General features: G+C 50.4%; 1 protein-coding gene across 1 annotated transcript; it reads right to left on the bottom strand.

Moving 5' to 3' along the window:
* Positions 1-283: 283 nt before the first annotated feature.
* On the bottom strand, positions 284-19,862 carry Mogat2 (monoacylglycerol O-acyltransferase 2). Its single transcript, XM_021168993.2, has 6 exons — positions 19,772-19,862; positions 13,236-13,414; positions 4,031-4,235; positions 3,527-3,701; positions 2,789-2,988; positions 284-438 (listed from the first exon to the last, which is right to left on the bottom strand). The coding sequence occupies exons 1-6, from the start codon at positions 19,860-19,862 to the stop codon at positions 284-286; spliced, it is 1,005 nt and encodes a 334-aa protein (XP_021024652.1).
* Between the last annotated feature and the right edge of the window lie 1,023 nt (positions 19,863-20,885).

Raw genomic sequence — 20,885 nt, 5'->3', positions numbered from 1 at the left:
TTGTCCTTTGGTCATGTTTGAATGACATTACAATTGTAGGGAGAGACCTCAGAAATTACTCTCTGCCTGCTTTTTCCCCATTCTACAGATGTGCAGACAGGCCAAGGACAGGAAGACCTCAGAGCTTTGGCTGCAGGTTCAAATCCCAGGGTTAGGAGCTGCCTCCTCTTCCATCTTGGCAGCTGTGGCTGGGTTTGTAGGAGTGTCTGGTGGCTGTGGAAGTCCCCCTAATCCCACACTCCTGCAGGCGCTCAGATGCAGCTGTCTTCCGGCTGGGAGACACTTAGCAGAACTCCAGATGCTGGTCCTCAGGGACGTTGAACTTGAGTTTGTGTTCCTCAAAGAGCTTGCAGAGCTCCTTGATATAGCGCTGGTGAAGCCGGTCCACCTCCTCCCTTGAGGGCTGTGGTGTCATCTGCACCTCGATGGGCTTCCCCACTGCAAGGGACAGAGGAGGACAATGGCCCAGAATGAGCAGCACTGCAGTGCTAGGGGCCCTGGGGCAGGCCATCCCATAAAGTGTCCCACTACCATTCCCTCCTCCTCTGATCAGATCCTCCTCTCCCCTCCCTCCCTCCCTCCCTCCCTCCCTCCCTCCCTCCCTCCCTCCCTCCTTCCTCCTTCCCTCACCCCATGTTTGTGTATAAGTGTAAGTTCATGTGCACGTATACGCATGTGGAAGCTAGAAGTTAATCTCTAGTATTGTTCTTCAGATGCGATCAACCATACTTATGGACACACAAGTCTTTCATTGGTCTGGAACTAATTATTTAAGCTAGGTTGGCCAGCTAGTAAGCCCCAGGGATCCTTCTGTGTTGGGATTAAAAGCATGTGCCACCATACCCGGCTTTTTTCATTGGTACTGGGGTTTCAAACTTAGGTTCCCTGGCTTGCACATTATCAACTGAGCTGTCTCCCAAACCCTCAGGACTGAATTCCAAGGTTTTAGGACATTCACTTCCAGACTCTTCGTATAGCAACAGCCAGCTTTCAGTATGCTGGGCAATATGCCTGCTCTCTACATACATTCTCTCCCTTCATCCTAGGCACACAAAATCTGTCACCATTCTTACTTGATCGGTGATGCAATGAGGCTCAGAAAAGTTAAATAACTGATCCAAGTAACCAGGTAGAAGCAGTCCTCGGTTCACACATCACCTCCAGGGTGCACACAATGACTGACTGCAGGCTGCACTCGTCACCTCCAGGGTGTTCATGTCACCTCTAGGCTGCACATGTCACCTCCAGGGTTTACACATCACCTCCAGGGTACATGATTCTGAGAGTTCAAAGTGTCAGAATTGGAGGTGCCTGCACTTCTAGAATGGAAGTGGAGGAGCCACAGCCCAGGCAGCTCTTCTTCCTTCACTGGCATGTGCCCTGATGTGCAACACTCCCTAGGCATAGGGAGGAATCCGGAAGACGCTCAGAAAACCTATAAATCTGCCTGGCCAGGAAAGCAGTTCTCTCGTCTTGGAACTATCTCTGGAGGCAGCAGCAGCACCTAAATATGTGAGGACATTGCCATACAACCAGTGAGGCCCATAATGTAAGGATGACCAAATCCGTGCTCAACTAACAAGTGGGTGGATGGGTGGATGGGTAGAGTTGAAATGGAGTCCCTTCCACAAGTGTCAGAATGAGAATCCAAGAAGAAAACAAAAGAGGCATACAAGTAGCTGAAAAACTATGTTAAGTCTATATACCAAAGCCGTTAATTTCTTACAGGAAGAGCCCCCAGAGTCTAATACAAAGTCTATTGATTATTAGTTGGCACACACATTTAAAAACTTTCCTTCTGGTTCCTGTGTCTATGTGTTCATGTGCATGTGTGAGCATACACCCTTCTGGTTCCTGTGTCTATGTGTTCATGTGCATGTGTGAGCATACACCCTTCTGGTTCCTGTGTCTATGTGTTCATGTGCATGTGTGAGCATACACCCTTCTGGTTCCTGTGTCTATGTGTTCATGTGCATGTGTGAGCATACACGAAGCCCAGAGGTCAATGGTGAATATTTTCCTCAATCACGCTTCACCCTAATTTTTGAGACAAGGTCTCTCACTAAACTTGGAGCTTGCCCACTGGTAGACTGCCAGTCACCAAGCCCTAGAGATTTTATTTCTGTCCCTCCAGTCTAGGATTACAGGTGCTCACCACCATGCCTTGTTCCCAGCTCTCATTGGGCACTGGAGGTGGGGGTGGGGGTCAAATTCATGCTTGCTCTGCAAACACTTTATTGGTTGAGCTATCTCCTCAGCCCCAGATCACAATTAAACCATCCTTCTCTGACCTAACGAAAGGTCAGATAGATTCCAGATACAACCTTAGTTCTGTTCGTCAAAGGCAATGTGAGCTTCTGGAAGTTATTTTACTTCTTCGAGCCTCACATTACACCAATGAAATGGGGATAATAGTCCCTTAAAGGTTGTTAGGACAAACCAAGCTCCCATGTGGTAATAGCTGACACATTGACAGATCCCCTGTCCTCTCTTGTAGAGAATGAGTTCTCAGCCATCAGTGTCTCTCTTTAAGAATAAGTACTCAGACATTAGAACCTCTCTTTGAGAATAAGTACTGAGCCAGCAGTACCTTTGTGTCTGTTCAGCTCTTATCCCAGACTGCCTTCTGGTAGGGTTATCTGTCTGGGGGGGGGGGGTGTGCATCCCTATTTAGATTGTGAGTTCCTTGAGGATGGGAACATCTCTTGCCCATCATCTAGTTCCCTTGTAGCATCTAGCTCAGGCCCTATTCCTGATCCTGTGCTGCCCAGTCTAGATCTCAGCTCACCTATGGTGGTGATGGGCTGGCGGAAGGGCATGAGGCCAAAGCTGTACTGGAAGACACCTCTGCCATGGAAGAGAGGTAGGGAGATGCCCATGATCTTCTGTAGCCGGTTCTGGATCCAGCGCAGCCAGGTACCAGGGGTGTTCTCAACCTGGTTGAACAGGTTGTTTTCTCCAAAGGAGAAGATTGGCACAAGAGCTGCCCTAGAGGGACACAGGAGAGGACGTATGGAAGAACCCGGAAAGGCACGGATGAAAAGCAGAGACTCAGTAGCTAGAAGCTGGAGCAGACCTTCCCTGACCCCTCTCTGACCTCCCAAGGGCCTTTTCAGGCTCCCAGTCTCTTGTGTGGCAACCATGACAGGTAGATCAGAATGTTCTAGAACATTTTTACTTCTTATTCCTTCTTGTGCCAACTGGCTCAACTTCCTCTGATGCCTCTCCCCATGTTGGGAGAGCAGCTCTGCAGATTCCAACCTCCTTCTTCCAGGTGCCCAAAGGTCTGAGAGTTCACACCAGCAGTAGGGAACACAGCCCTTCTCACCTAGCTCTACCAATTCCCCCAGGCTCCTTTAGGGAAATGTATCTAGAAACTTGCCTGTGAGATACCACCTTATCATGACTTTCATTGTATGGTCTGAGTAGCTCCTCACCAAAATAGAAGCTACAGTCATCTTTGCTGTCTCCCCAACACAACACAAACCTACAATGAGCCTACAGTGTTGTCCCCAGAGTTCCATACCCATGCATCAGGGCGAGTTTGATGAAGCCCTTGCGATTCTTCAGCAGCAGCCTGTAGGCTCCAGGCCTGGCGTCCAGTGCCTCCTGCGCGCCCCCAACAATGATGGCAAGCAAGTTCCCGCCGCCCTTCCTGCTCAGAATGTGATCAGCACTCACCTTTTCTGATGAGACCAGCCCTGGAGAGAGAGCAAGGTGGGCCAGATACTAGGTGAAGGGGACAGGACTGCGAAGATGGGTACAGCCCAAGAAAGACCATCACAATGCCCACAGAAGCCATGATTTCCCAAACAACACCTGCACCACCTGGCGTCTCTGCATTCTCTAATTTCTCCCAACCCCTCATGAGCTTTCCCAGAACAGAAATGCAGGATGTTCTTTGGGTCTAGCCTCTGCTGTTACTGAACAAGTACTTGAAAGAAACACAGAGCAGTTGACAGTCCTCTGTCAGATCCCCCTATCCACCCAGCTTCCTCCTGACTACCTGGGGCTGGGTAAAGAGACTCACCCCCAGACATGATGTAATCTCGGAAGAAGGGGGCCCGGAACCACACAGTCAGCATCATCAGATAGGAGCGGATGCCTGGGAAGAGCGAGGTAAAGCCCGTGCTTTCAGTGCACAGGTTAAGAAAGGCTCCAGCCGCCAGGACTCCATGGGGGTGGAAGCCTGCGATGTAGTTCCGGGAAGGGTCCAGCTCAGCTGTCTTGACCAACTGCAAGAGACAGTAAACTGGTGATGAACAGCAGGTCCTGGCTGTGCTACTGGCTTGTGTCAGTCTGGGCCTCTGAGTCTCAGGATGTTCATAATCCTGAGTATACTGGATGCTTCCACAGAGATGGGTGCTGTGTGGGACAGTGGGTAACACATGGGTGCCCACAGACTGGGTGCTGGCTCTGGGCAAATTGTTCACCTGATGCCTGTGTATGAAGTTGGAACACTTGGCCCTGTCCCGGGAAGACCCTGTCCCTTCTGCTGAGAGGCTTAGGCAGAAAGAGACTGGAATTCTTGGTTACTGGGTAAGAGCTGTGATAGCTTGAATGGGAATAGCTCCTATAGGCTTATATATTTGAATGTTTGGTCCATAGTTGGAGGAACTGTTTTGGGAAGGATTAAGAGGCATGGCCTTGTTGGAGGAGGTGTGTCACTGGAAGTGGGCTTTGAGATTTAAAAAACCCACATCAGACCCAGTCTGGCTTTCTCCCTGCCTCCAATTTGTGGATAAGCTCTCAGCGATTGCTTGAGCGCCATGCCTGCCAGCTTGCCACTGTGCTTACTGTCGTAATGACCATGGACTCACTCTCCGAAGCTGAGCAAGCCCCTGGTTAAATATTTTCTTTTATAGGTTGCCTTGGCTATGGTGTCTCTTCATAGAGATAGAAAAGTAGCTAAGACAGAAGTGATATGAGGGCCACATAGGGGCGCCACGATGCAGGCATCACCCCATCTTAACCTCACTCAAAAGGCAAAAGAAAGTACAGGGAGGAAACAACAGAGACTGTCACAAAATAGGAGAAAGGCAAGGACTGACTCCTTAAGTTGTTCTCTGATCTCCACAGGTGGGCCATGGCATGCACAGACACATAGAGACACAGGCACAGACAGACAGACAGACACATATACAGAGACAGATAGACACACGGAGAGAGACAGAAAGACAAACAGACACACACACACACACACACACACACACACACACACTGCTCTGCCTGGGTGCTATCTACATTCAAAGATCACTGCTGGAGGCCATGTTACAGGTGGGAGCAGTCCTTTCTCACTCTGCCAGGAACCTGTTTGCCCCTTGCTCTGGGAGCCACAGTCATGGGAGTAGTGAGCAGGTCACAGCCCCCTGGCTGATCCCTGGGCAAGAGGCCTCCTGTTAGGACCGGCAGCATGGACTTTGCACCCCCTGGGAGAGAGGCAGTACTTTCCACAGACTAAGCTTTGCCAAGTGAACAGCCATCCTGTCAGCAAGCTGAAACTCACACAGTAGCAGACTCCCTGAGGATTCTTCTTGCTGCCTCTGGGGTCACAGCTGGCCTCAGCAATCTGGGAGTAAACACGGGGTCCTGAGCCTGTCTGCCCATCCAGGCATTGAGCTCCCAATTCTCCTGTCCTTGATCTTGACTTGACCTATGAAAACCCTTACCACACAGGGTCCCCCAAACCCCTCCAGAGTACCACAGGTCCCTGCAAGAAGGATTGCAGGAGCCACAGGCAGAGGGGCTGTTGCCTTCCCATATGAAGTCCAGCCCCTCCCCTAGTGCAGAGGGGACCTAGGAGATGTTGGAAACCCCAGTGGAGTCAGAGCTCTGGTTTTTGTCACTGGGAGAGGCGCAGTATCCCAGGATAAGGTGGTCATTCCTTATTCCTTACATGGGAACACTTGCTATGTAAATTCTGCCCCTCTATGAAAACAAATGGAAATTTATGAAAGCAAAACAAAAGAGAATGGATCTTGCATCCCAGTAGCTCACGGCTGAGGGGTTTAGCCTACGGAATTGCTTGCACTTTGGGCAAACACCATCTGAGCAATGTCATTCGTGGAAGAATTGGTTTTTGTTAATATCAGAAACTTGTCCCCCAAACAGATGTCCACCAACAGGGCTTGTCGGGACAAACCGGGAATGAGGCACACAAGGGACACTACAGCCAGAGAGGATTATGAAACAAGCTGAGATCACATGTCAAGTGAGCAGCCAGGAGCAGGACAGCGAGTGCAGGGCATGGCCACCGAGCATGGCTGCACCAAACACTGATGCTCAGAGATGCTCCCAAGGATGGGACCTGGGGTGATGAGTATGTCCTAGAACGGGGGAGTGGTGGCTGCTGTGTGTGTGTGTGTGTGCTAGAGGACAATCTCAGGTGTCATCTTCAGAAATGTCACCAACTTCCTGTGAGACATTGTCTCTCATTTGGCCAGCACTCAGGACTTAGGCTAGACTATCTAGCCAGTGAACCCTGTGGATCCTCCCTGTCTCCGCCGCCTCAGTGAGAGGATTACAGGTGACCAGTACACCTGGCATTTTTACATTTGTACTGGGCATCAAATTCAAGTTTTCAGGCTTTCAAGTGAGGCAAGTGCTTTACTTCCTCAGCCCTAGAACGGAGTCTTTTTATACCTGCTTTTCTGCCCTGGATTTTGAACAAGAACACATTACTACTTTAAATAAACACATGCACAAATGAATAATTGTACCCATGGCAGTAAAGCATTTGCATAGAGAGAAATATCCTGGGGAGCATGGGGTCCCTGTGAACTGACATTTGCATACATATTGACGTGCACACATGCAAGTGTGTGCCCTGGAGGATGACCGTGGTCCCACTGAGTGCTGGTTTGAGCTTTCCCATAGGTGGTTCCTACTGGTATCTTCTGTGCTACCCAGCCACTGTTCCCTGGGAAGACTGGAGGCTATGTCTCCTATGCATCCTGTCTCCACAACACTACAGGACAGAGGAGATGTCTCAGCAGACTGAGGGAAAGAAGGAAGGAAGCCAGCAGAAGAGGCTGATGTGGCTTCCTCAGGATGACGGCATCTCCGACCCTTATCCTGTCCTGACACATCACCTGGATTCCACCGATCTCGTGAGAGAGAGTATCCTAAGCTAGGAGTCTAGAAGCTCACCTCAGGATTCCACCGGACCCTGCTCCTCCATGCCTCAGCTGTTAACAGGGCAGTGGTAATGCTTGCCTGATAGACTTGTTACAGGTTGCCAGGAGGAAGAAGAGGAGCGTTGGTGAAGTCCACCGGTCTCTCTGCAGCCCCCTCAGTTCTGCTAAAGCAGGGAAGGGCCAAGCCAAATGTGGGTGTCTGGAGAAATCTGGGCTGGGCCTGGCACTGGGCAGTGGGATTGAGAGGAGGGTCAGCCAGGTTGATAGACTTTAGAGCGCCTCATCTATCCGTATCACCTGTACTCCATAGTACCCAGTCTTTGAAAGTCTATGGTTGAGTCAAGTGCACTTGGAAACAGCTGTGGAGTCTCACCACTGACTCCAAAGCACACTCCCAGCTCCAGAAGGGAGCCCACTTCATCGTGACTCATTTCTTTCTCGGCTGCCCTGATAACCGCCAATCTGTTCTCCATCTTTCCGGGTTTGCCTGTCCTGGACAATGTATACAGGAAACCACACACATATGACCTTTATAACTGGATTCTTGGACTTGCTGGCATATGTTCAAGGTCTCTAAGTTAATTTCATGCCCTGTTACGGATTGTACTTCACTCCATTTTTATGAGCAAATAATATTCCATTGTATGGACAGACTGCTACTTTGTTTATCAGCTGACAAGCACTTGAGTACTTTCTAACTCTTTGGCTGTTATGAACATCATGGCCCTGAATATGTATGAACATTCTTTCAGTTCTGAAGGAAAATCCCAAAATATTACTTTTAATCGTAAGACCCGCCTCCAAGCCTGCACAGAAGACCCCAACATCATACAGTGCTCTATCACACTAGCTTAGTCCAGGCTCTCCGTATGTGCCCCGTGCCTTCTCAAACCCTTCTGTGCCTCACAGGCTCCAGGGTTCACTGACCTCTTAGCTCTTTTAGACACACAAAGCACCTGTACAGCTAGCTAGCTTACAACACTTACCTGGGCCCTAGAGGCTGGCTACAGTGTGGTAGCCTATTGCACAAGTGAGCTATTGGAGTACAGAGGCGATAAGAGAATTGCCTAGAAGCACAGAGGTGACTTGGATCTAAGACCTGCCATCTCTTGCTGAGAGCGTAGGAGGGAGCCAGAAAGCCTTTGCTTCGGGACACAGAGCACGCAGGACTGGCTTTGGAACTCTGGCACTCAGGAATAGCTTTGGAACTTTAGTCCAGGTTACCTCCCTCAGGCTGTGCATCAGCAGCCTCCTCACGCACTCCAGGACAGGTGGACCGAGATTTTCATACAGGGAAAGTGGTTCATGACCTACCTACTTGTGCACCTAGATTACTTGGCAGGAAAACAGGGTTTGGCTCAGTAGATCTGGTGCTGGCCTTGGGTGTGAGTGTCTATTCCTTGTGTGTGTGAATGAATGAGTGCAGGTGTGCATGTATGTGTGCGCAAGCATGTGTGGCTGGTTGGGTGGGTACGTGTGTGTATGCAGGGCTTGAAGCAACTTCCCTGTATCCTCCATCCAGCCAGATGAATGGTTGAAGAAAAAGCTATCTTATCTGCCCTTGCAATGTCCCGGGTGTGGGTTTGGCCTCCACAGAGTCTCAGTTAAATTCTCTGCTCCACCTTCCTGCCACGCAGTGAGGTCGTCTGCCTGGAGCTCAAGGCCATTTATGGGCATGTTCCTCATTTCTAAGCTATACTCCCATCACCATCTTGAAATCAATATACACTCCACAAATCTCACGGAAGGTGTATTTCTTATGACCCATAAAATACCTTAAGTTTTATACCATTGAGACTATTACAGACTTGAAGACATTAGGTCTGTACGAGGCCTTGGGAGCCGGAAAGAGTGTCAGAGTGGATGAACAGCTGCGGCACTGACTTTGTGCCAGGTATGGCACACACCAACCCACTTTGTCCTCCATTGTCACCCCTGAGAGCAATGTTGGTATCCGTGCCCCAGTGCACAGAGGAGGAAACTGAGACTTGCGGCCTTTCTTTGACTCACACAGCTACTGAGGGATCAAAGGCGGGCTGAGCCCGGGGCATCCAGGCTCCAATTGCAAAGCCCTCCCAAATGCTGCGTGAAAGGCAGTGGATGTTAATGAAGTAGGGGTGTGCTCCAGTCCAGGCCCCCTGCACTGGTGACCTGGGGAACTGGGATGGCAAGAGTGAAAAGAGGGGTGGGTAAGGGCTCAGGCTGCAGGAGCTTGCAGGCTGTTGCAAAGATGGGTTTTATTCCAAGGAAGAGAGCACGAGGAACAAGCGGAACACAGAGAAAGAAAGGCTCTTGGTTGGACTTAGGGTAAAGAGAAGGAGGGATGAGTCAGAGGGGGGAGTTTAGGACCCAGAACACAGGTTCTGGAGCAATGGTCCTCACTAAGGGGAGCAAGTTTGCCATCTCCCACCCCTGTCTGTCTATGGACATTTTCAGTTGTCACGGCTGAAGACGATGGTGCTGGTACCTGGTAGGTAGTTGCCATGGGTGAGAACAGTAGGAAACAAGGGCTTATCTATCACGGCTGTCAGCAGGGATTGAGAAAGCCTGCTGGAAGCTTCTTGTTGGCAGGGACAGGAGTGGGGTGAGAGGTGGTCAGCACCCCTCCGAGCTGACTCGGACAATGATCTGTGTGATGTGCCCAGCACTTCCTGACCCCAGGTCAGGGTCCTGGCCACAGAACTTGGTCCCTCCCAAGGTCTTGGCCTGTGTAGACAGTGTTTATTCTGGGTGATGAAATCTTCACGGGGACACCGAGCTCCTGGGCCCACCTTTCCCATGTGGTGAGGACAGCCCCTCTCCGTGAACTGCCTGACGCCCCACCGTTAGCTCTTAGGGAGTCAGTAAAGGCGCAATGTTCTGATTTTGTTTGTTCTGATTTTGTTTGATAGTTCCACCCCTGGAAGCTGTTTTGTAAAATCATAGTAACAAATAATCAAGACGTGAAAGTCATCAAAAGACCACTCACTGCACTGGAAGGGGAGTGCAGAGGCTTGGTGTGTGTGTGTGTGTGTGTGTGTGTGTGTGTGTGTGTGTGCAGCAGAGCTAGAAAGAAAAGTATCTAGAAGGGAGGGATAGTATCCCAGGAGTTGGTAGAAAATAAAGTCTGCAAGCTACAGCGTACTCCTGGTCACTCCAATCCTAGGCCAGGCACATCCCAGGAGACCAGCATCTCTCCCTCTGCTGGCCATTCACCGGTATTGCCTGCCCCTGGCTGGAGCTTAGGCACAAAGCCTGGTGTAGGGAAAAAACAAAAAACAAAAAACAAAAAAACCCCCACAACACTAGAATTTTTGCAAATCAGACAGAGTCCCCTGGCCGAGGAAGGATCAGGAAGATGGTGAACATCCTTGTTATCCCTTCTGTCAGCCCTGCTGCTGGAAAACCAAGTGGGCAGAGGCAGATAGATGCCCTTTAGAGCCCTGGGCTACCCAGGTCTGGAAAATGTCTCTTCTGAGCAGAGGCCTCTGGGAACCTCCACTGACCTGAGCCTCTTCAGCCACTACTCGAGCTAGCTTTTGCTTTGGTGGCACTGCACAGCCAGATCCAGCTCAGGAGGCCTCTGGATGAGCAACTGGCCTCTGCCTGTGCTTCGTCCCCTTTACAGAAAGGCTTTTTTTTTTTTTTTTTTTTTCCTGGTGCGCTCAGGACTATAGCTCCCAAAAGGAAAGTGAAGCCAGAGCCAGAATCTGCAAAACTCAGCGGAGCCCAGAACTAAGCAGGCCTCCTTTGATGCCTCTTACACCTCCCCAGAGCACAGGGTGCACACCGTCCCGGAGAACCCTGACCTCCCAGCACAGAGCCTAGAGAGAGGCGAGGCAGGGAGAGGGTTCAGAGTCACAGAGTTCAGAGGTCCTGGAGTGAGGACTTAGCACTCTGCCTAAGACATGCCATGGTTGCTCTTGATTTCCAACAAGCTGTGCTGTGCTGTGCTGTGCTGTGCTGTGCTGTGCTGTGCTGTGCTGTGCTGTGCTGTGCTGTGCATGCTGAGATCCTGGGAGGGGCCCCTAAAGAATGAACAAATCTGAGGAGTGGAAGTGACTGTCATGTTAGTCTAGGCGCCCTCACACTGGACACTAAAATGTTCAATGCCCTCGATGGATAGTCTCTGCTAGCCCCTCCCTGTTCCCTGCCAGCCCCTTTCCTTGAAGGCCCTGCTTACTGGAAAGCTATGGGCTCCTGCATGACCACTGTCACTCAACCTTTGTCAAGCCTTAAGGGGCCCCAGGACTCTCAAAAGGGCACAGGGTATGATCCTTGACTGGAGTCCCCATGATACAAGCAAGTTGCTTAACCTTTGTGAGCCTGTTGGTCCCACCGCTCCCCTTTGGCTAGCAGGGAACTTGAGTCCTGGACTCTGCATGGAGAGGAAGAAGTCAGGCTGGGGGCTGGAGAGATGGCTCAGCGGTTAAGAGCACTGACTGCTCTTCCAAAGGTCCTGAGTTCAAATCCCAGCAACCACATGGTGGTTCACAACCATCCCTAATGAGATCTGACACCCTCTTCTGGGGTTTCTGAAGACAGCTGTAGTATACTTACATATAATAAAGAAATAAATCTTTTAAAAAAATTAAAAAAAAAAGAAGTCAGGCTGGGAAGACTGGTCAGTTCCAGGTAGTGTCCTACTGACTCAATGATATGATGTGAGACCAGCTATTCTCCAAGGGCTTTGTCTTCACAGACTGTTTGAATACACACTGTCCAGGAAGGAACATGGCATCATCTCTACCTTGTTTGTTTGTTTGTTTGTTATTTGAAAACATGGTTTCTCTGTGTACCCTTAGCTGTCCTGGAATTCAGTCTGTAGACCTCAAACTCAGAATTCAAAGATCAATATACCCCTGCCCCTGCCCCTGCCCCTGCCCCGCCCCTGCCCCTGCCTCCTGAGAGCTGGGATTAAAGGCACACGCCACCACTGCACGGATTCTTTTTCATTTTTTAATGATTTATTTATTTTTGTTTTATATGCATTGGTGCTTTGCCTGCGTGTATGTCTGTCTGTGTGAGGGTGTCAGATTCCCTCAAATAGGAGTTTAGACAATTGTAAGCTGCCATGTGGGTTGTAAGAACTACACCTAGGTTCTCGGGAAGAGCAGCCAGTGCTCTTAACCACCGAGCCATCTCTCCAGCCCCTGTTTGTTTGTTTGTTTGTCTGTTTGTTTGTTTTTGAGACAGGGTCTCTCTTCATAGCCCTGGCTATCCTGGAACTTACAATATAGATCAGGTTGGCCTCAAACTCATAAGGCTCTTCCTGCCTCTGCCTTCCAATGCTGGAAATTAAAGGTGTGTTCCACCATGCTCGGCTATCTCTGTCTTAAGTGTGACAGGACAGATTTACAGAGAGACTGGGCAACCCGGCTTAGGTCGCACCACCAATACGTGGCACATCTGGATGAGGATCATGACAAGCCATGCTTTAACTGACCTCACCGGGCCTGCATCCCCACTCCATCTCATCCCATCAGTAAGCCAGCACTGCCTGTGGTCTCTGGGTTCAGTCTACCCATATCCCATCGAAGGAGTCCAACTCTGATCCACTCAGGACCAACCTTCAAGTCCAAGGCCACATGTTCACAGTGACCTGAAGGTGGCATGAACCAAAGATGCCAGATTTGAGGACACTCATGGTAGGAGATGTCTAGCTGCTTGTTGGCTTTTAGGGACACTGAGGCCAGCACGGGCCAAGCCTTGCCTAAGGACGTTCAGCCTGCCTGTGGTAAGGCAGGATGGACTCTGAGGCAGTCCTATACCAGTGCAGAAACATTAAGCCTGTAAGAGAGTTTGCTGTGGGAGTCAGGTCACACCCTATCTGTTTATTTGTAATGTGGGGTTGATGATACCTTAAGACCTACTGTTTGTCACCTGGCTCAAAACCAGGGCTGCTGCTAGCTTTGCTCCTATAAGACACACATATCCCCTTCAAACCACATTTATTCTTCAGTGACCATATTGGTCCCACAACCAGAGAGAAGCAATGCTCTTCCATAAGCCTCGTCCAGGCCCCTGCCTCCCAGCCAGCCTTCTGCTTCTCAGACCTCCTGGCCCCACAGAAATGAGTGGCCCAAGGACCCTTTGACCCCCCCAAAGCCCAGTACTCACAGAGACAGGGAAATAATCCTTCATGTACTTCCATATGGCCAAGCGTCTGAAGAATTGGATGGGCCGGCCTCCCTGCCGCGGCTTGTCCCAGTCCAGGTACCACCAGGTGGCATACAGGACAGAGAAGAGCCAGAACCTCGTGAATAGGAGGCCTACGAAGATGACCATGCAGAGCTGGGCTGGGAGAGAAGCAGGAAAGTTAGAGCTGCAAGTAAGGCAGGTAAAACCCCAGCTTAGCTCTTCCATGACTGTGCCCCCCACCCCGCATCTGCAGCGACCTTCCCCCCTGGTGCCTGCAGCGCCCCCTGTCGGGCACACACCACTGAGTGGAGACCAACTTCTGTGCTTCAGATACCACACTGGCTTGGGGCCCAGTCTAAAGTCATCCCTCCCATCCCCCACTACACCAGATGTCTCAGCCTTCAGCGCTCCCATCCCCAGGAAGGCCATATGCATTCAGCAGGTGCTTGAAGAATGGAGCCATGGGTTGAATGGGTTGCCTTCTGATTACCGTAGGGAATCCCAGAGGACAAAGAGGCACTCCTCTTTCCTGGCCACTTTCTATCCATCCTTGGGCCTCTCCCCATTTGCTGGAGCATCGTTCCCATGGAACACTACCTCACCCTCACTGGTGCAACATCTCTTCCGTTCGCTGATGTTTTCCCTTTCTGTGTCATAATCAAGCCCACGGATCCACACCGGCTATAATCAAGCCCACGGATCCACACCGGCTATAATCAAGCCCACGGATGATCCACACCGGCTATAATCAAGCCCACGGATCCACACCGGCTATAATCAAGCCCACGGATCCACACCGGCTATAATCAAGCCCACTGATGATCCACACCGGCTATAATCAAGCCCACGGATGATCCACACCGGCTATAATCAAGCCCACGGATGATCCACACCGGCTATAATCAAGCCCACGGATCCACACCGGCTATAATCAAGCCCACGGATGATCCACACCGGCTATAATCAAGCCCACGGATCCACACCGGCTATAATCAAGCCCACGGATGATCCACACCGGCTATAATCAAGCCCACGGATCCACACCGGGTATAATCAAGCCCACGGATCCACACCGGCTATAATCAAGCCCACGGATGATCCACACCGGCTATAATCAAGCCCACGGATCCACACCGGCTATAATCAAGCCCACGGATGATCCACACCGGCTATAATCAGTCGAGTGCTCTCCTCACCACTGACTGAGCCACACTCAGGCCCTGACACCGGGAATCTTCATCAGCTGCTCATCACATTATCTTATCAGTTTCCATCTTATTCTCACTTGAACCCAGAGCCTACCAGTAAATGCTAGTCTAACCAGTACATGCTAGTCTAGTAACCATGGTCCAGCATCCCCCGTCTCTGCCTTCTAAGGGCTGGAATTACTGGCAGGCTGCCATGCCAACTCAGTGTTTACATAAGGTCTGGGGATTCGAACTCCTGGTCCTCACACCTGCATTGAGTTGTCTCCCCCGGCCCTGTTCTAAAGTTTTTGGTTCTAGTAAAATGTATAGTGTATCACCATGCCATTGTGAATGTACAGTGCAATTAAGTACAATTTTTATTCAGCCATTGACATCATCTGTCGCCTGAACTCTTTACAGAAACTCCATACTCAGGAGACACTGCCCCCACTGTGATTCTAATGACTCCAGGCACACTGTAGCTTGGGGTCATAGGAATTCCTCCCTTCCCCATTAACGTTCCATTGTGTGTATTTAATACATGTTGCTTCTCCATTAGTAGATACTTAAATTGAATGCATGTTTGTTATTTGTTTTAAAATGCCATGAAATTATTTACAAATAAAAAAGGGGGGCTTATGACTTTGTTATTTTGTTTGTAGAGCAGTTGTAGAGGTTTGGAATCCAGTGCCAGCGTAAGTAGGAACAGAGGCCAGCACAGATGTCCCCACACCCGGAGGGGACAGAAACCTCCTCCAAGCAGTAGATAAGGAGGAGAGGAGGGAGGTTGACTTGGATTTTATTTATTTATGCTTTTCATTAAAATTTTTTGCACTGAGCCGGGCGTGGTGGCGCATGCCTTTAATCCCAGCACTCGGGAGGCAGAGGCAGGTGGATTTCTGAGTTCGGGGCCAGCCTGGTCTACAAAGCAAGTTCCAGGACAGCCAAGGCTATACAGGAAACCCTGTCTCAAAAAAACAAAAAACAAAAAAAAAATTTTTCTTTTTTTTTGCACTGGAAATAGGCAGCAGCCACTGTAATGGTCACCTACAATCAAAGCTCTTGGAGGCTAAGGCGGGAGGGTTGCAAATTCAGACCTCAGCTACATAGAGAAACCCTTACTGCAAAAAATTGTCTCTCTCCCCTCTCTGTGTCTTTCTCCCTTCTTCTCCCCGCCCACCCTGTGTGTATGTGTGTGTGTGTGCATATGTGTATATGCATACTTGTTTGGCTGTGCAGTTCCCATGTGAGCATGCACATGTTGAGTCCAGAGGTCAGAGGTCATGTGTCTTTCTCTATCACCCTCCATTACCCCCCCTCCCCCCCCACACACACACTCTAGAGCTGAGGACCTAGCCCAGGGCCTTACATTTGCAAGGCAAGGTTCCACCACTGCCATAAATCCCTAACCCCTCCACCTTAGTTTTGAGACAAGAGTTTTTCACTGTCCCTGGCACTCACTGACTCAGCCAGGATGACTGGCAGGGGTACCCTGATCCCCCTGTCTTCCCAGAGCTGGACTTACTGGAGTGTGCTGCCGTACCCAGCTTGGTGTGTGGGCTTGGGGAATCAACTCAGGCTCTCACACTTGCACAACAAGCACATTCCCAACTCTCCCCGCAGAACCCCAGCTTTTTAACCTTAAAAATAAAACAATAAAACAGCAACAGTTCTTTCCCTTTTGGGTTAACCCAAAAGTCTCTGCAGTGGCTCCTATTTGATAAGACCCTCTCTCAGGAAGAAAAATTCACTGTTAGACAGTGGCTACCTGGAGGGGAGGAATGTGGGAAGTCTTTTACTTAAGGGTACGAATGATGTTTGAATGAGTTGCTTTTGCAGAAAGAAAAAAAAAAGCTTAGGAAAGAACAGAGGGCTTTCCCCTCAACTAGAAGTCCACGTGGCCATCCTGGCTCCAGGCTTATTTCTCTGCCCTGTTAACAGCAAACCCAGATGGCTTTGCTTGGTAATTTAGGAAGAAAGAAAGTCCTTCCTTCCTTCCTTCCTTCCTTCCTTCCTTCCTTTACCCAGTCTTTAAAAGCTTGCAGTTTCTTTTGTTATTGTTGTTTTGGTTTTTTAAAAACAGGGTCTTACAATGTAGCTCTGGCTGTTCTAGAACTCACTATGCACACCAGGCTGGCCTTGAACTCACAGAGGTCCCAAGTGCTGGGGTCAAAGGTATATGCCTCTATGCCCAGCTAAGCCTGAGGTTTTTTTAAACCCCTACATTTTGTTGTTTTGTTTTGTTTTTGAGTCAGAGTTTCTCTGTTTGTAGCCTTGGCTGTCCTAGAACTCACTCTGTGGACCAGGCTGGCCTTGAACTCAGAAATCTACCTGCTTCTGCCACCCAAGTCCTGGAATCAAAGGCGTGTGTCATCATGTCTGTCTTAAACCCCTACATTTTAGAGACTCAGAGAGGATATGCACACTGGCTAAGGTCATATAGCAAGCTAGCAGGGTAATACCTGAGATTCAGTGCTTGGCCCAAACCATTCGTTCATTCAACAATATAAAATATAAAACAAAAAACATCTAGGAACAGCATGGACCAAGACTGAGGAACCTCACCTCCCCCCCCCCCCCGCCCCCCCTGCAACGAGAGAGATGTGAGAGAGGAAAGACACAGAAGCAATGAGTAGCCCATCTGGAAAGCATTTGGCTTGGGGCCTGAGCCTTTGGTGCCTGGTCCTAATTGACTTCCCCAGCTACTTCCCTGCCTGGGAAACTGAGTGTTGGCGGGCTTTAGAATCACATTGTATTTCTTCTTGATGTGTATGTGGTTTGTAAGTATGTATGTATGAATGTTCATATGTATGTATGTATGTATGTATGTATGTTCCTATGTGGGCACATGTGTGTTCAGGTGCCAGTATGTCTTCCTCTCTCACTCCCTGGCCTTTACCTTTATTTTTTTTCATCCCTCTGTGACTCTCTGGTATTGAGGCAGAGTCAGTCTCTCTCTCTCTCTCGCTCTCTCTCTCTCTCTCTCTCTCTCTCTCTCTCTCATCCAGGGCTCACTGATGATTGGACTAGCCTAGCTAGCCAGCTTGCTCTAGGGCTCTTGTCTCTGCTTCCTTTGTGTTGATCTTATAGGCAGGCCACCAACCCCACCTCAGATGCTCAAGCCAGGCCTAGAGCTACCTCTCCAGCACCATGTCTGCCTGCACGCTGCCACGCTTCCCTCCATGATGGCAATGGACTGAACCTCTGAACTGTGAGCAAGCCCCACTTAAATGCTTTTCTTTATAAGAGCTACTGTGGTCATGGTGTCTGTTCACAGCAGTGGAAACCCTAAGACAGGATCCAAACTCTAATCCTACGTTTATGCAGCAAGTGCTACACTGACAAAATCATGTCCCCAGCCCAAACCTCACTATTCTTTAAAACTTCCCGTAAGTAGTGGTCTGTGAGCTACACACCCACCATACTGCCTCCGCCTACTTCTCTGTTATGACACGTGTGTGTATGTTCACCTGTGGGTGGGTGTGTGCACCCACATGTATGCATGAGTGTGAAGGCCAGAGGACAGCCCTGAAGCAAGGCTGTCCACCTTCTTTTGAGACAGTAGCTCTCATTAGCCTGAAGAGCACCCATTAGGCTAGGCCACCTCCCCGGCAAGCTCTAGGAGTCTTCCTGATTCTGCTAAGATTACAAATTTGTGTCACCATGCCTGACATTTTTTACAGAGGTTCTGGGGATCAAACTCAGATCCTCATGCCTTGGAGACACTGAGGACTTTCCTTCAGCCCCCAAATCACCGCCATCATCACCAGGTAAAAAATTAGGCTACTTTAGACATTTCAGAATTTGGGACTTAAAACAACAACAACAACAAAACCACTTTGGGCTGGTCTTGGCCCTGATTTGTTGACTACTGGTGGAGACTCTGATCGCCTTTGATCTCCCCATCCCCCACACAGCAGGCACGGGGACCTTTAACACCAGACTGGACCTCGTCACTTCCCTGCTGAGTCTATTGTTCTCCTTTGCCCTCAGGATAAGGGGTAAAGTAAAACTTCCCCCTCTTGGCATGAAAGAGCCCAGAACCCTTTTCTCAAATTGCACCAGTTGGTCCTCTCCTGGCTCAGGGGAGCCCTGATTTCTGTGCTCCACTCCTCGGTCTTGCCAGGTCTATGTAAGAGCAGGCCCAGGCTCAGGCTGCAAGGATGGGGTAGGTTCACCCAGTCAGACATACTCCTGTCCTCAAGGACGCAGGAGGCAAGCCGAGCCTGGTGTCCATTAGCCCCTGTGAGGTTGTGGCTATAAACTGCATGGCTCTAGGTCTCCGGAGCCTTTTGACCCAAGCCATCCCTGGGTTTAGACTGCCTGCCCTCTGTTTTCTATACCCGCCATCTCTGTCTTGCATCCACACCTCTTCCCAGGCCCTCTGCCCATCCCCCATCCCTTCTTCCTCTGGAAGGAGCAGTTGCCAGGCTCCGGATTCACAGCCTGGGCCTTTCAAGTATGCAATTCCTCTGCTTGGTTGCTACCAGGGGTACTTAAAATGGTTACCGACCCTGGAACAGAGGTACAGACCCATTTAAAATGGGTGCTAAAGATGTGTGATCCTGGAAGGCCCACTTTGCAGGAATAAACCATATAGATGAAACATTGTGAGGTGGGAACACATACACACGTATACACGTGTGTTACCCGAGGTGTGTGTGTGTGTGTGTGTGTGTGTGTGTGTGTGTGTGTGTGTGTAAAGCATGCACTGAGCATGTGACTGTCTTGACAGGCAGTAGTATCTGGACCCGGGCTGAATCTGAATCCTGAGGTGGCAGACCTTCCCCAGTCTAGTACCAACAAAGGAGATAAGGTTCCCTCCCGTGCTCCCCCCGACTCTTCCTTCCCGGTCCACAGCGGTGCTAGAGCATCCACAGGGTGGAGAGGGACAGAGCCACACCTCAGGAGCCAGGTCAGGTCTGCCTTTCGTAGAAGTTCCCAGCTTTCTGCATTTTCTCTACAAGTTCCCCATAGGGTGACACTGGCATCCCCATCATGCAGCTGGGGAAGCGGAGGCCGGTCCCTTCTCTCCTGGCCTCAGTTCCAGCTCCCTTTTTCCGAAAGGTAAACTGGAGGGCTTCCCTCTCAGAGGCATAGCCTCCCAGCCTCGGGTGCTTCCCCGCCCTCAGCAGCTTGCAGCTAAAGCCTGGATGCAGCGGCCCGAAAAGTCCAGGAAACTAAAGACTGCTTAAGACATGGGAAACATACCCACACGAGGCTCTGGAAGACCCCAGCAAAGCCCCCTCCTGAATCTCTCCATCAAGCATCCTGTGCTCCCGCTGAGGCTGCCCTGCCCTTCCCTTGTGCCCGCGGCTACCCTCTTACCCAAGGCCAGGAAGGAGAAGACCCACTGAAGGACCGCGAAGGTCTGTAGCCTGCGCTCCCATGGTACCGACAGGGGGGCGAACTCCACCATGCTGAGCTGGCTCAGGAGGCTCTACACACGGGCTGTGCTCTAGGTTGAAGGGGCAGGGCCAGGCCAGCCCAGCCCCAGTCCAGCCCAGCCCAGCCCAGCCCAGCCCAGCCCAGTCCAGCTCCAGGGCCCCCCTGCTCCGCCCACGCCACATCCTTTTTTCGTACCTTGTAATCCCTCTGCCTAGACCAGGCTAAAGGCGGAAGAGAAACCTCTTTCATCCTTATCAGTTCTCTTAGGCAAGGCCTTATCTGCCAAACCACTGCTCCCACCCTCTAGAATCTGCTCAAGGTAGGGCGCAAAAAGGTGAAACCCCAAGGGCAGTGCTTCTCAACCTATGGGTTCCGACCCCAGGGGGATGTTAAATGATCCTTTCATAGGGGTCGCATACCAGATATCTTGAATATCATATATTTGCATTACCATTCATAACAGTAATACAATTACAGTTATGAAGTAACAACACAAATAAGTTTATGGTTGGGGGGGGGTCACCACAACATGAGGAACTGTGCTAAGGGGTCGCAGCATCAGGAAAGTTGAGAACCACAGCCCAAGGAGACCAGAGTGGTGACCCCTCAGCCCTGCCCAATGATCCCCTCGCTTTCTCACAGGTCCACTGCTCTGCTCTTCCTTCACAAACAAGCTGCGACAGTTCGCATCGGAAAGCCCTGTGCCCACATCTCCTCTGTCTGCCTTCCCTCTGGAACTAACCAGTAGAACTCAGCAGGGCTGCATTCGGGGTCTTTCCATTCCCCACACTGTATGGGTCCTCAGCTCCACACTTTACACATTTACAACGTTCCACAAACTGTGCTCACAGGTTCCAGCTAACATCCAGGTTGCTCATCTCCTTTAGTCAGCAGGCTCAGTCACCTTGGATCACTACACTCTCCCTCCACTTTTGCCTCGCGGCTCCCAAGCTACTTTTCCTCGACTCCTTTGTTCTGCCTACTGTAGATCAAGCTGGCCTCTAGTTTCTGCCTCCCAAGAGTTGGGATGAGAGATGAACACCACTAATCCTTG

Source organism: Mus caroli, unplaced genomic scaffold (genome assembly GCF_978045245.1).
Source record: "Mus caroli unplaced genomic scaffold, Mus_caroli_1 scaffold_8, whole genome shotgun sequence".
Classification (NCBI taxonomy): domain Eukaryota; kingdom Metazoa; phylum Chordata; class Mammalia; order Rodentia; family Muridae; genus Mus; species Mus caroli.
The sequence above is the reverse complement of the archived record's forward strand: the minus strand, read 5'-3'. Positions and strand labels throughout refer to the sequence as shown.

Bases quoted from the DNA above. Each gene is read 5' to 3' on its own strand.
- Mogat2 (XM_021168993.2), bottom strand. From the start codon at position 19,862: ATGGTGGAGTTCGCCCCCCTGTCGGTACCATGGGAGCGCAGGCTACAG. The intron at 13,415-19,771 runs GTAAGAGGGTAG...CTTCTCTCCCAG, and splicing joins CTTCTCCTTCCTGGCCTTGG to CCCAGCTCTGCATGGTCATC. The intron at 4,236-13,235 runs GTGAGTACTGGG...TGTCTCTTGCAG, and splicing joins AGGATTATTTCCCTGTCTCT to TTGGTCAAGACAGCTGAGCT.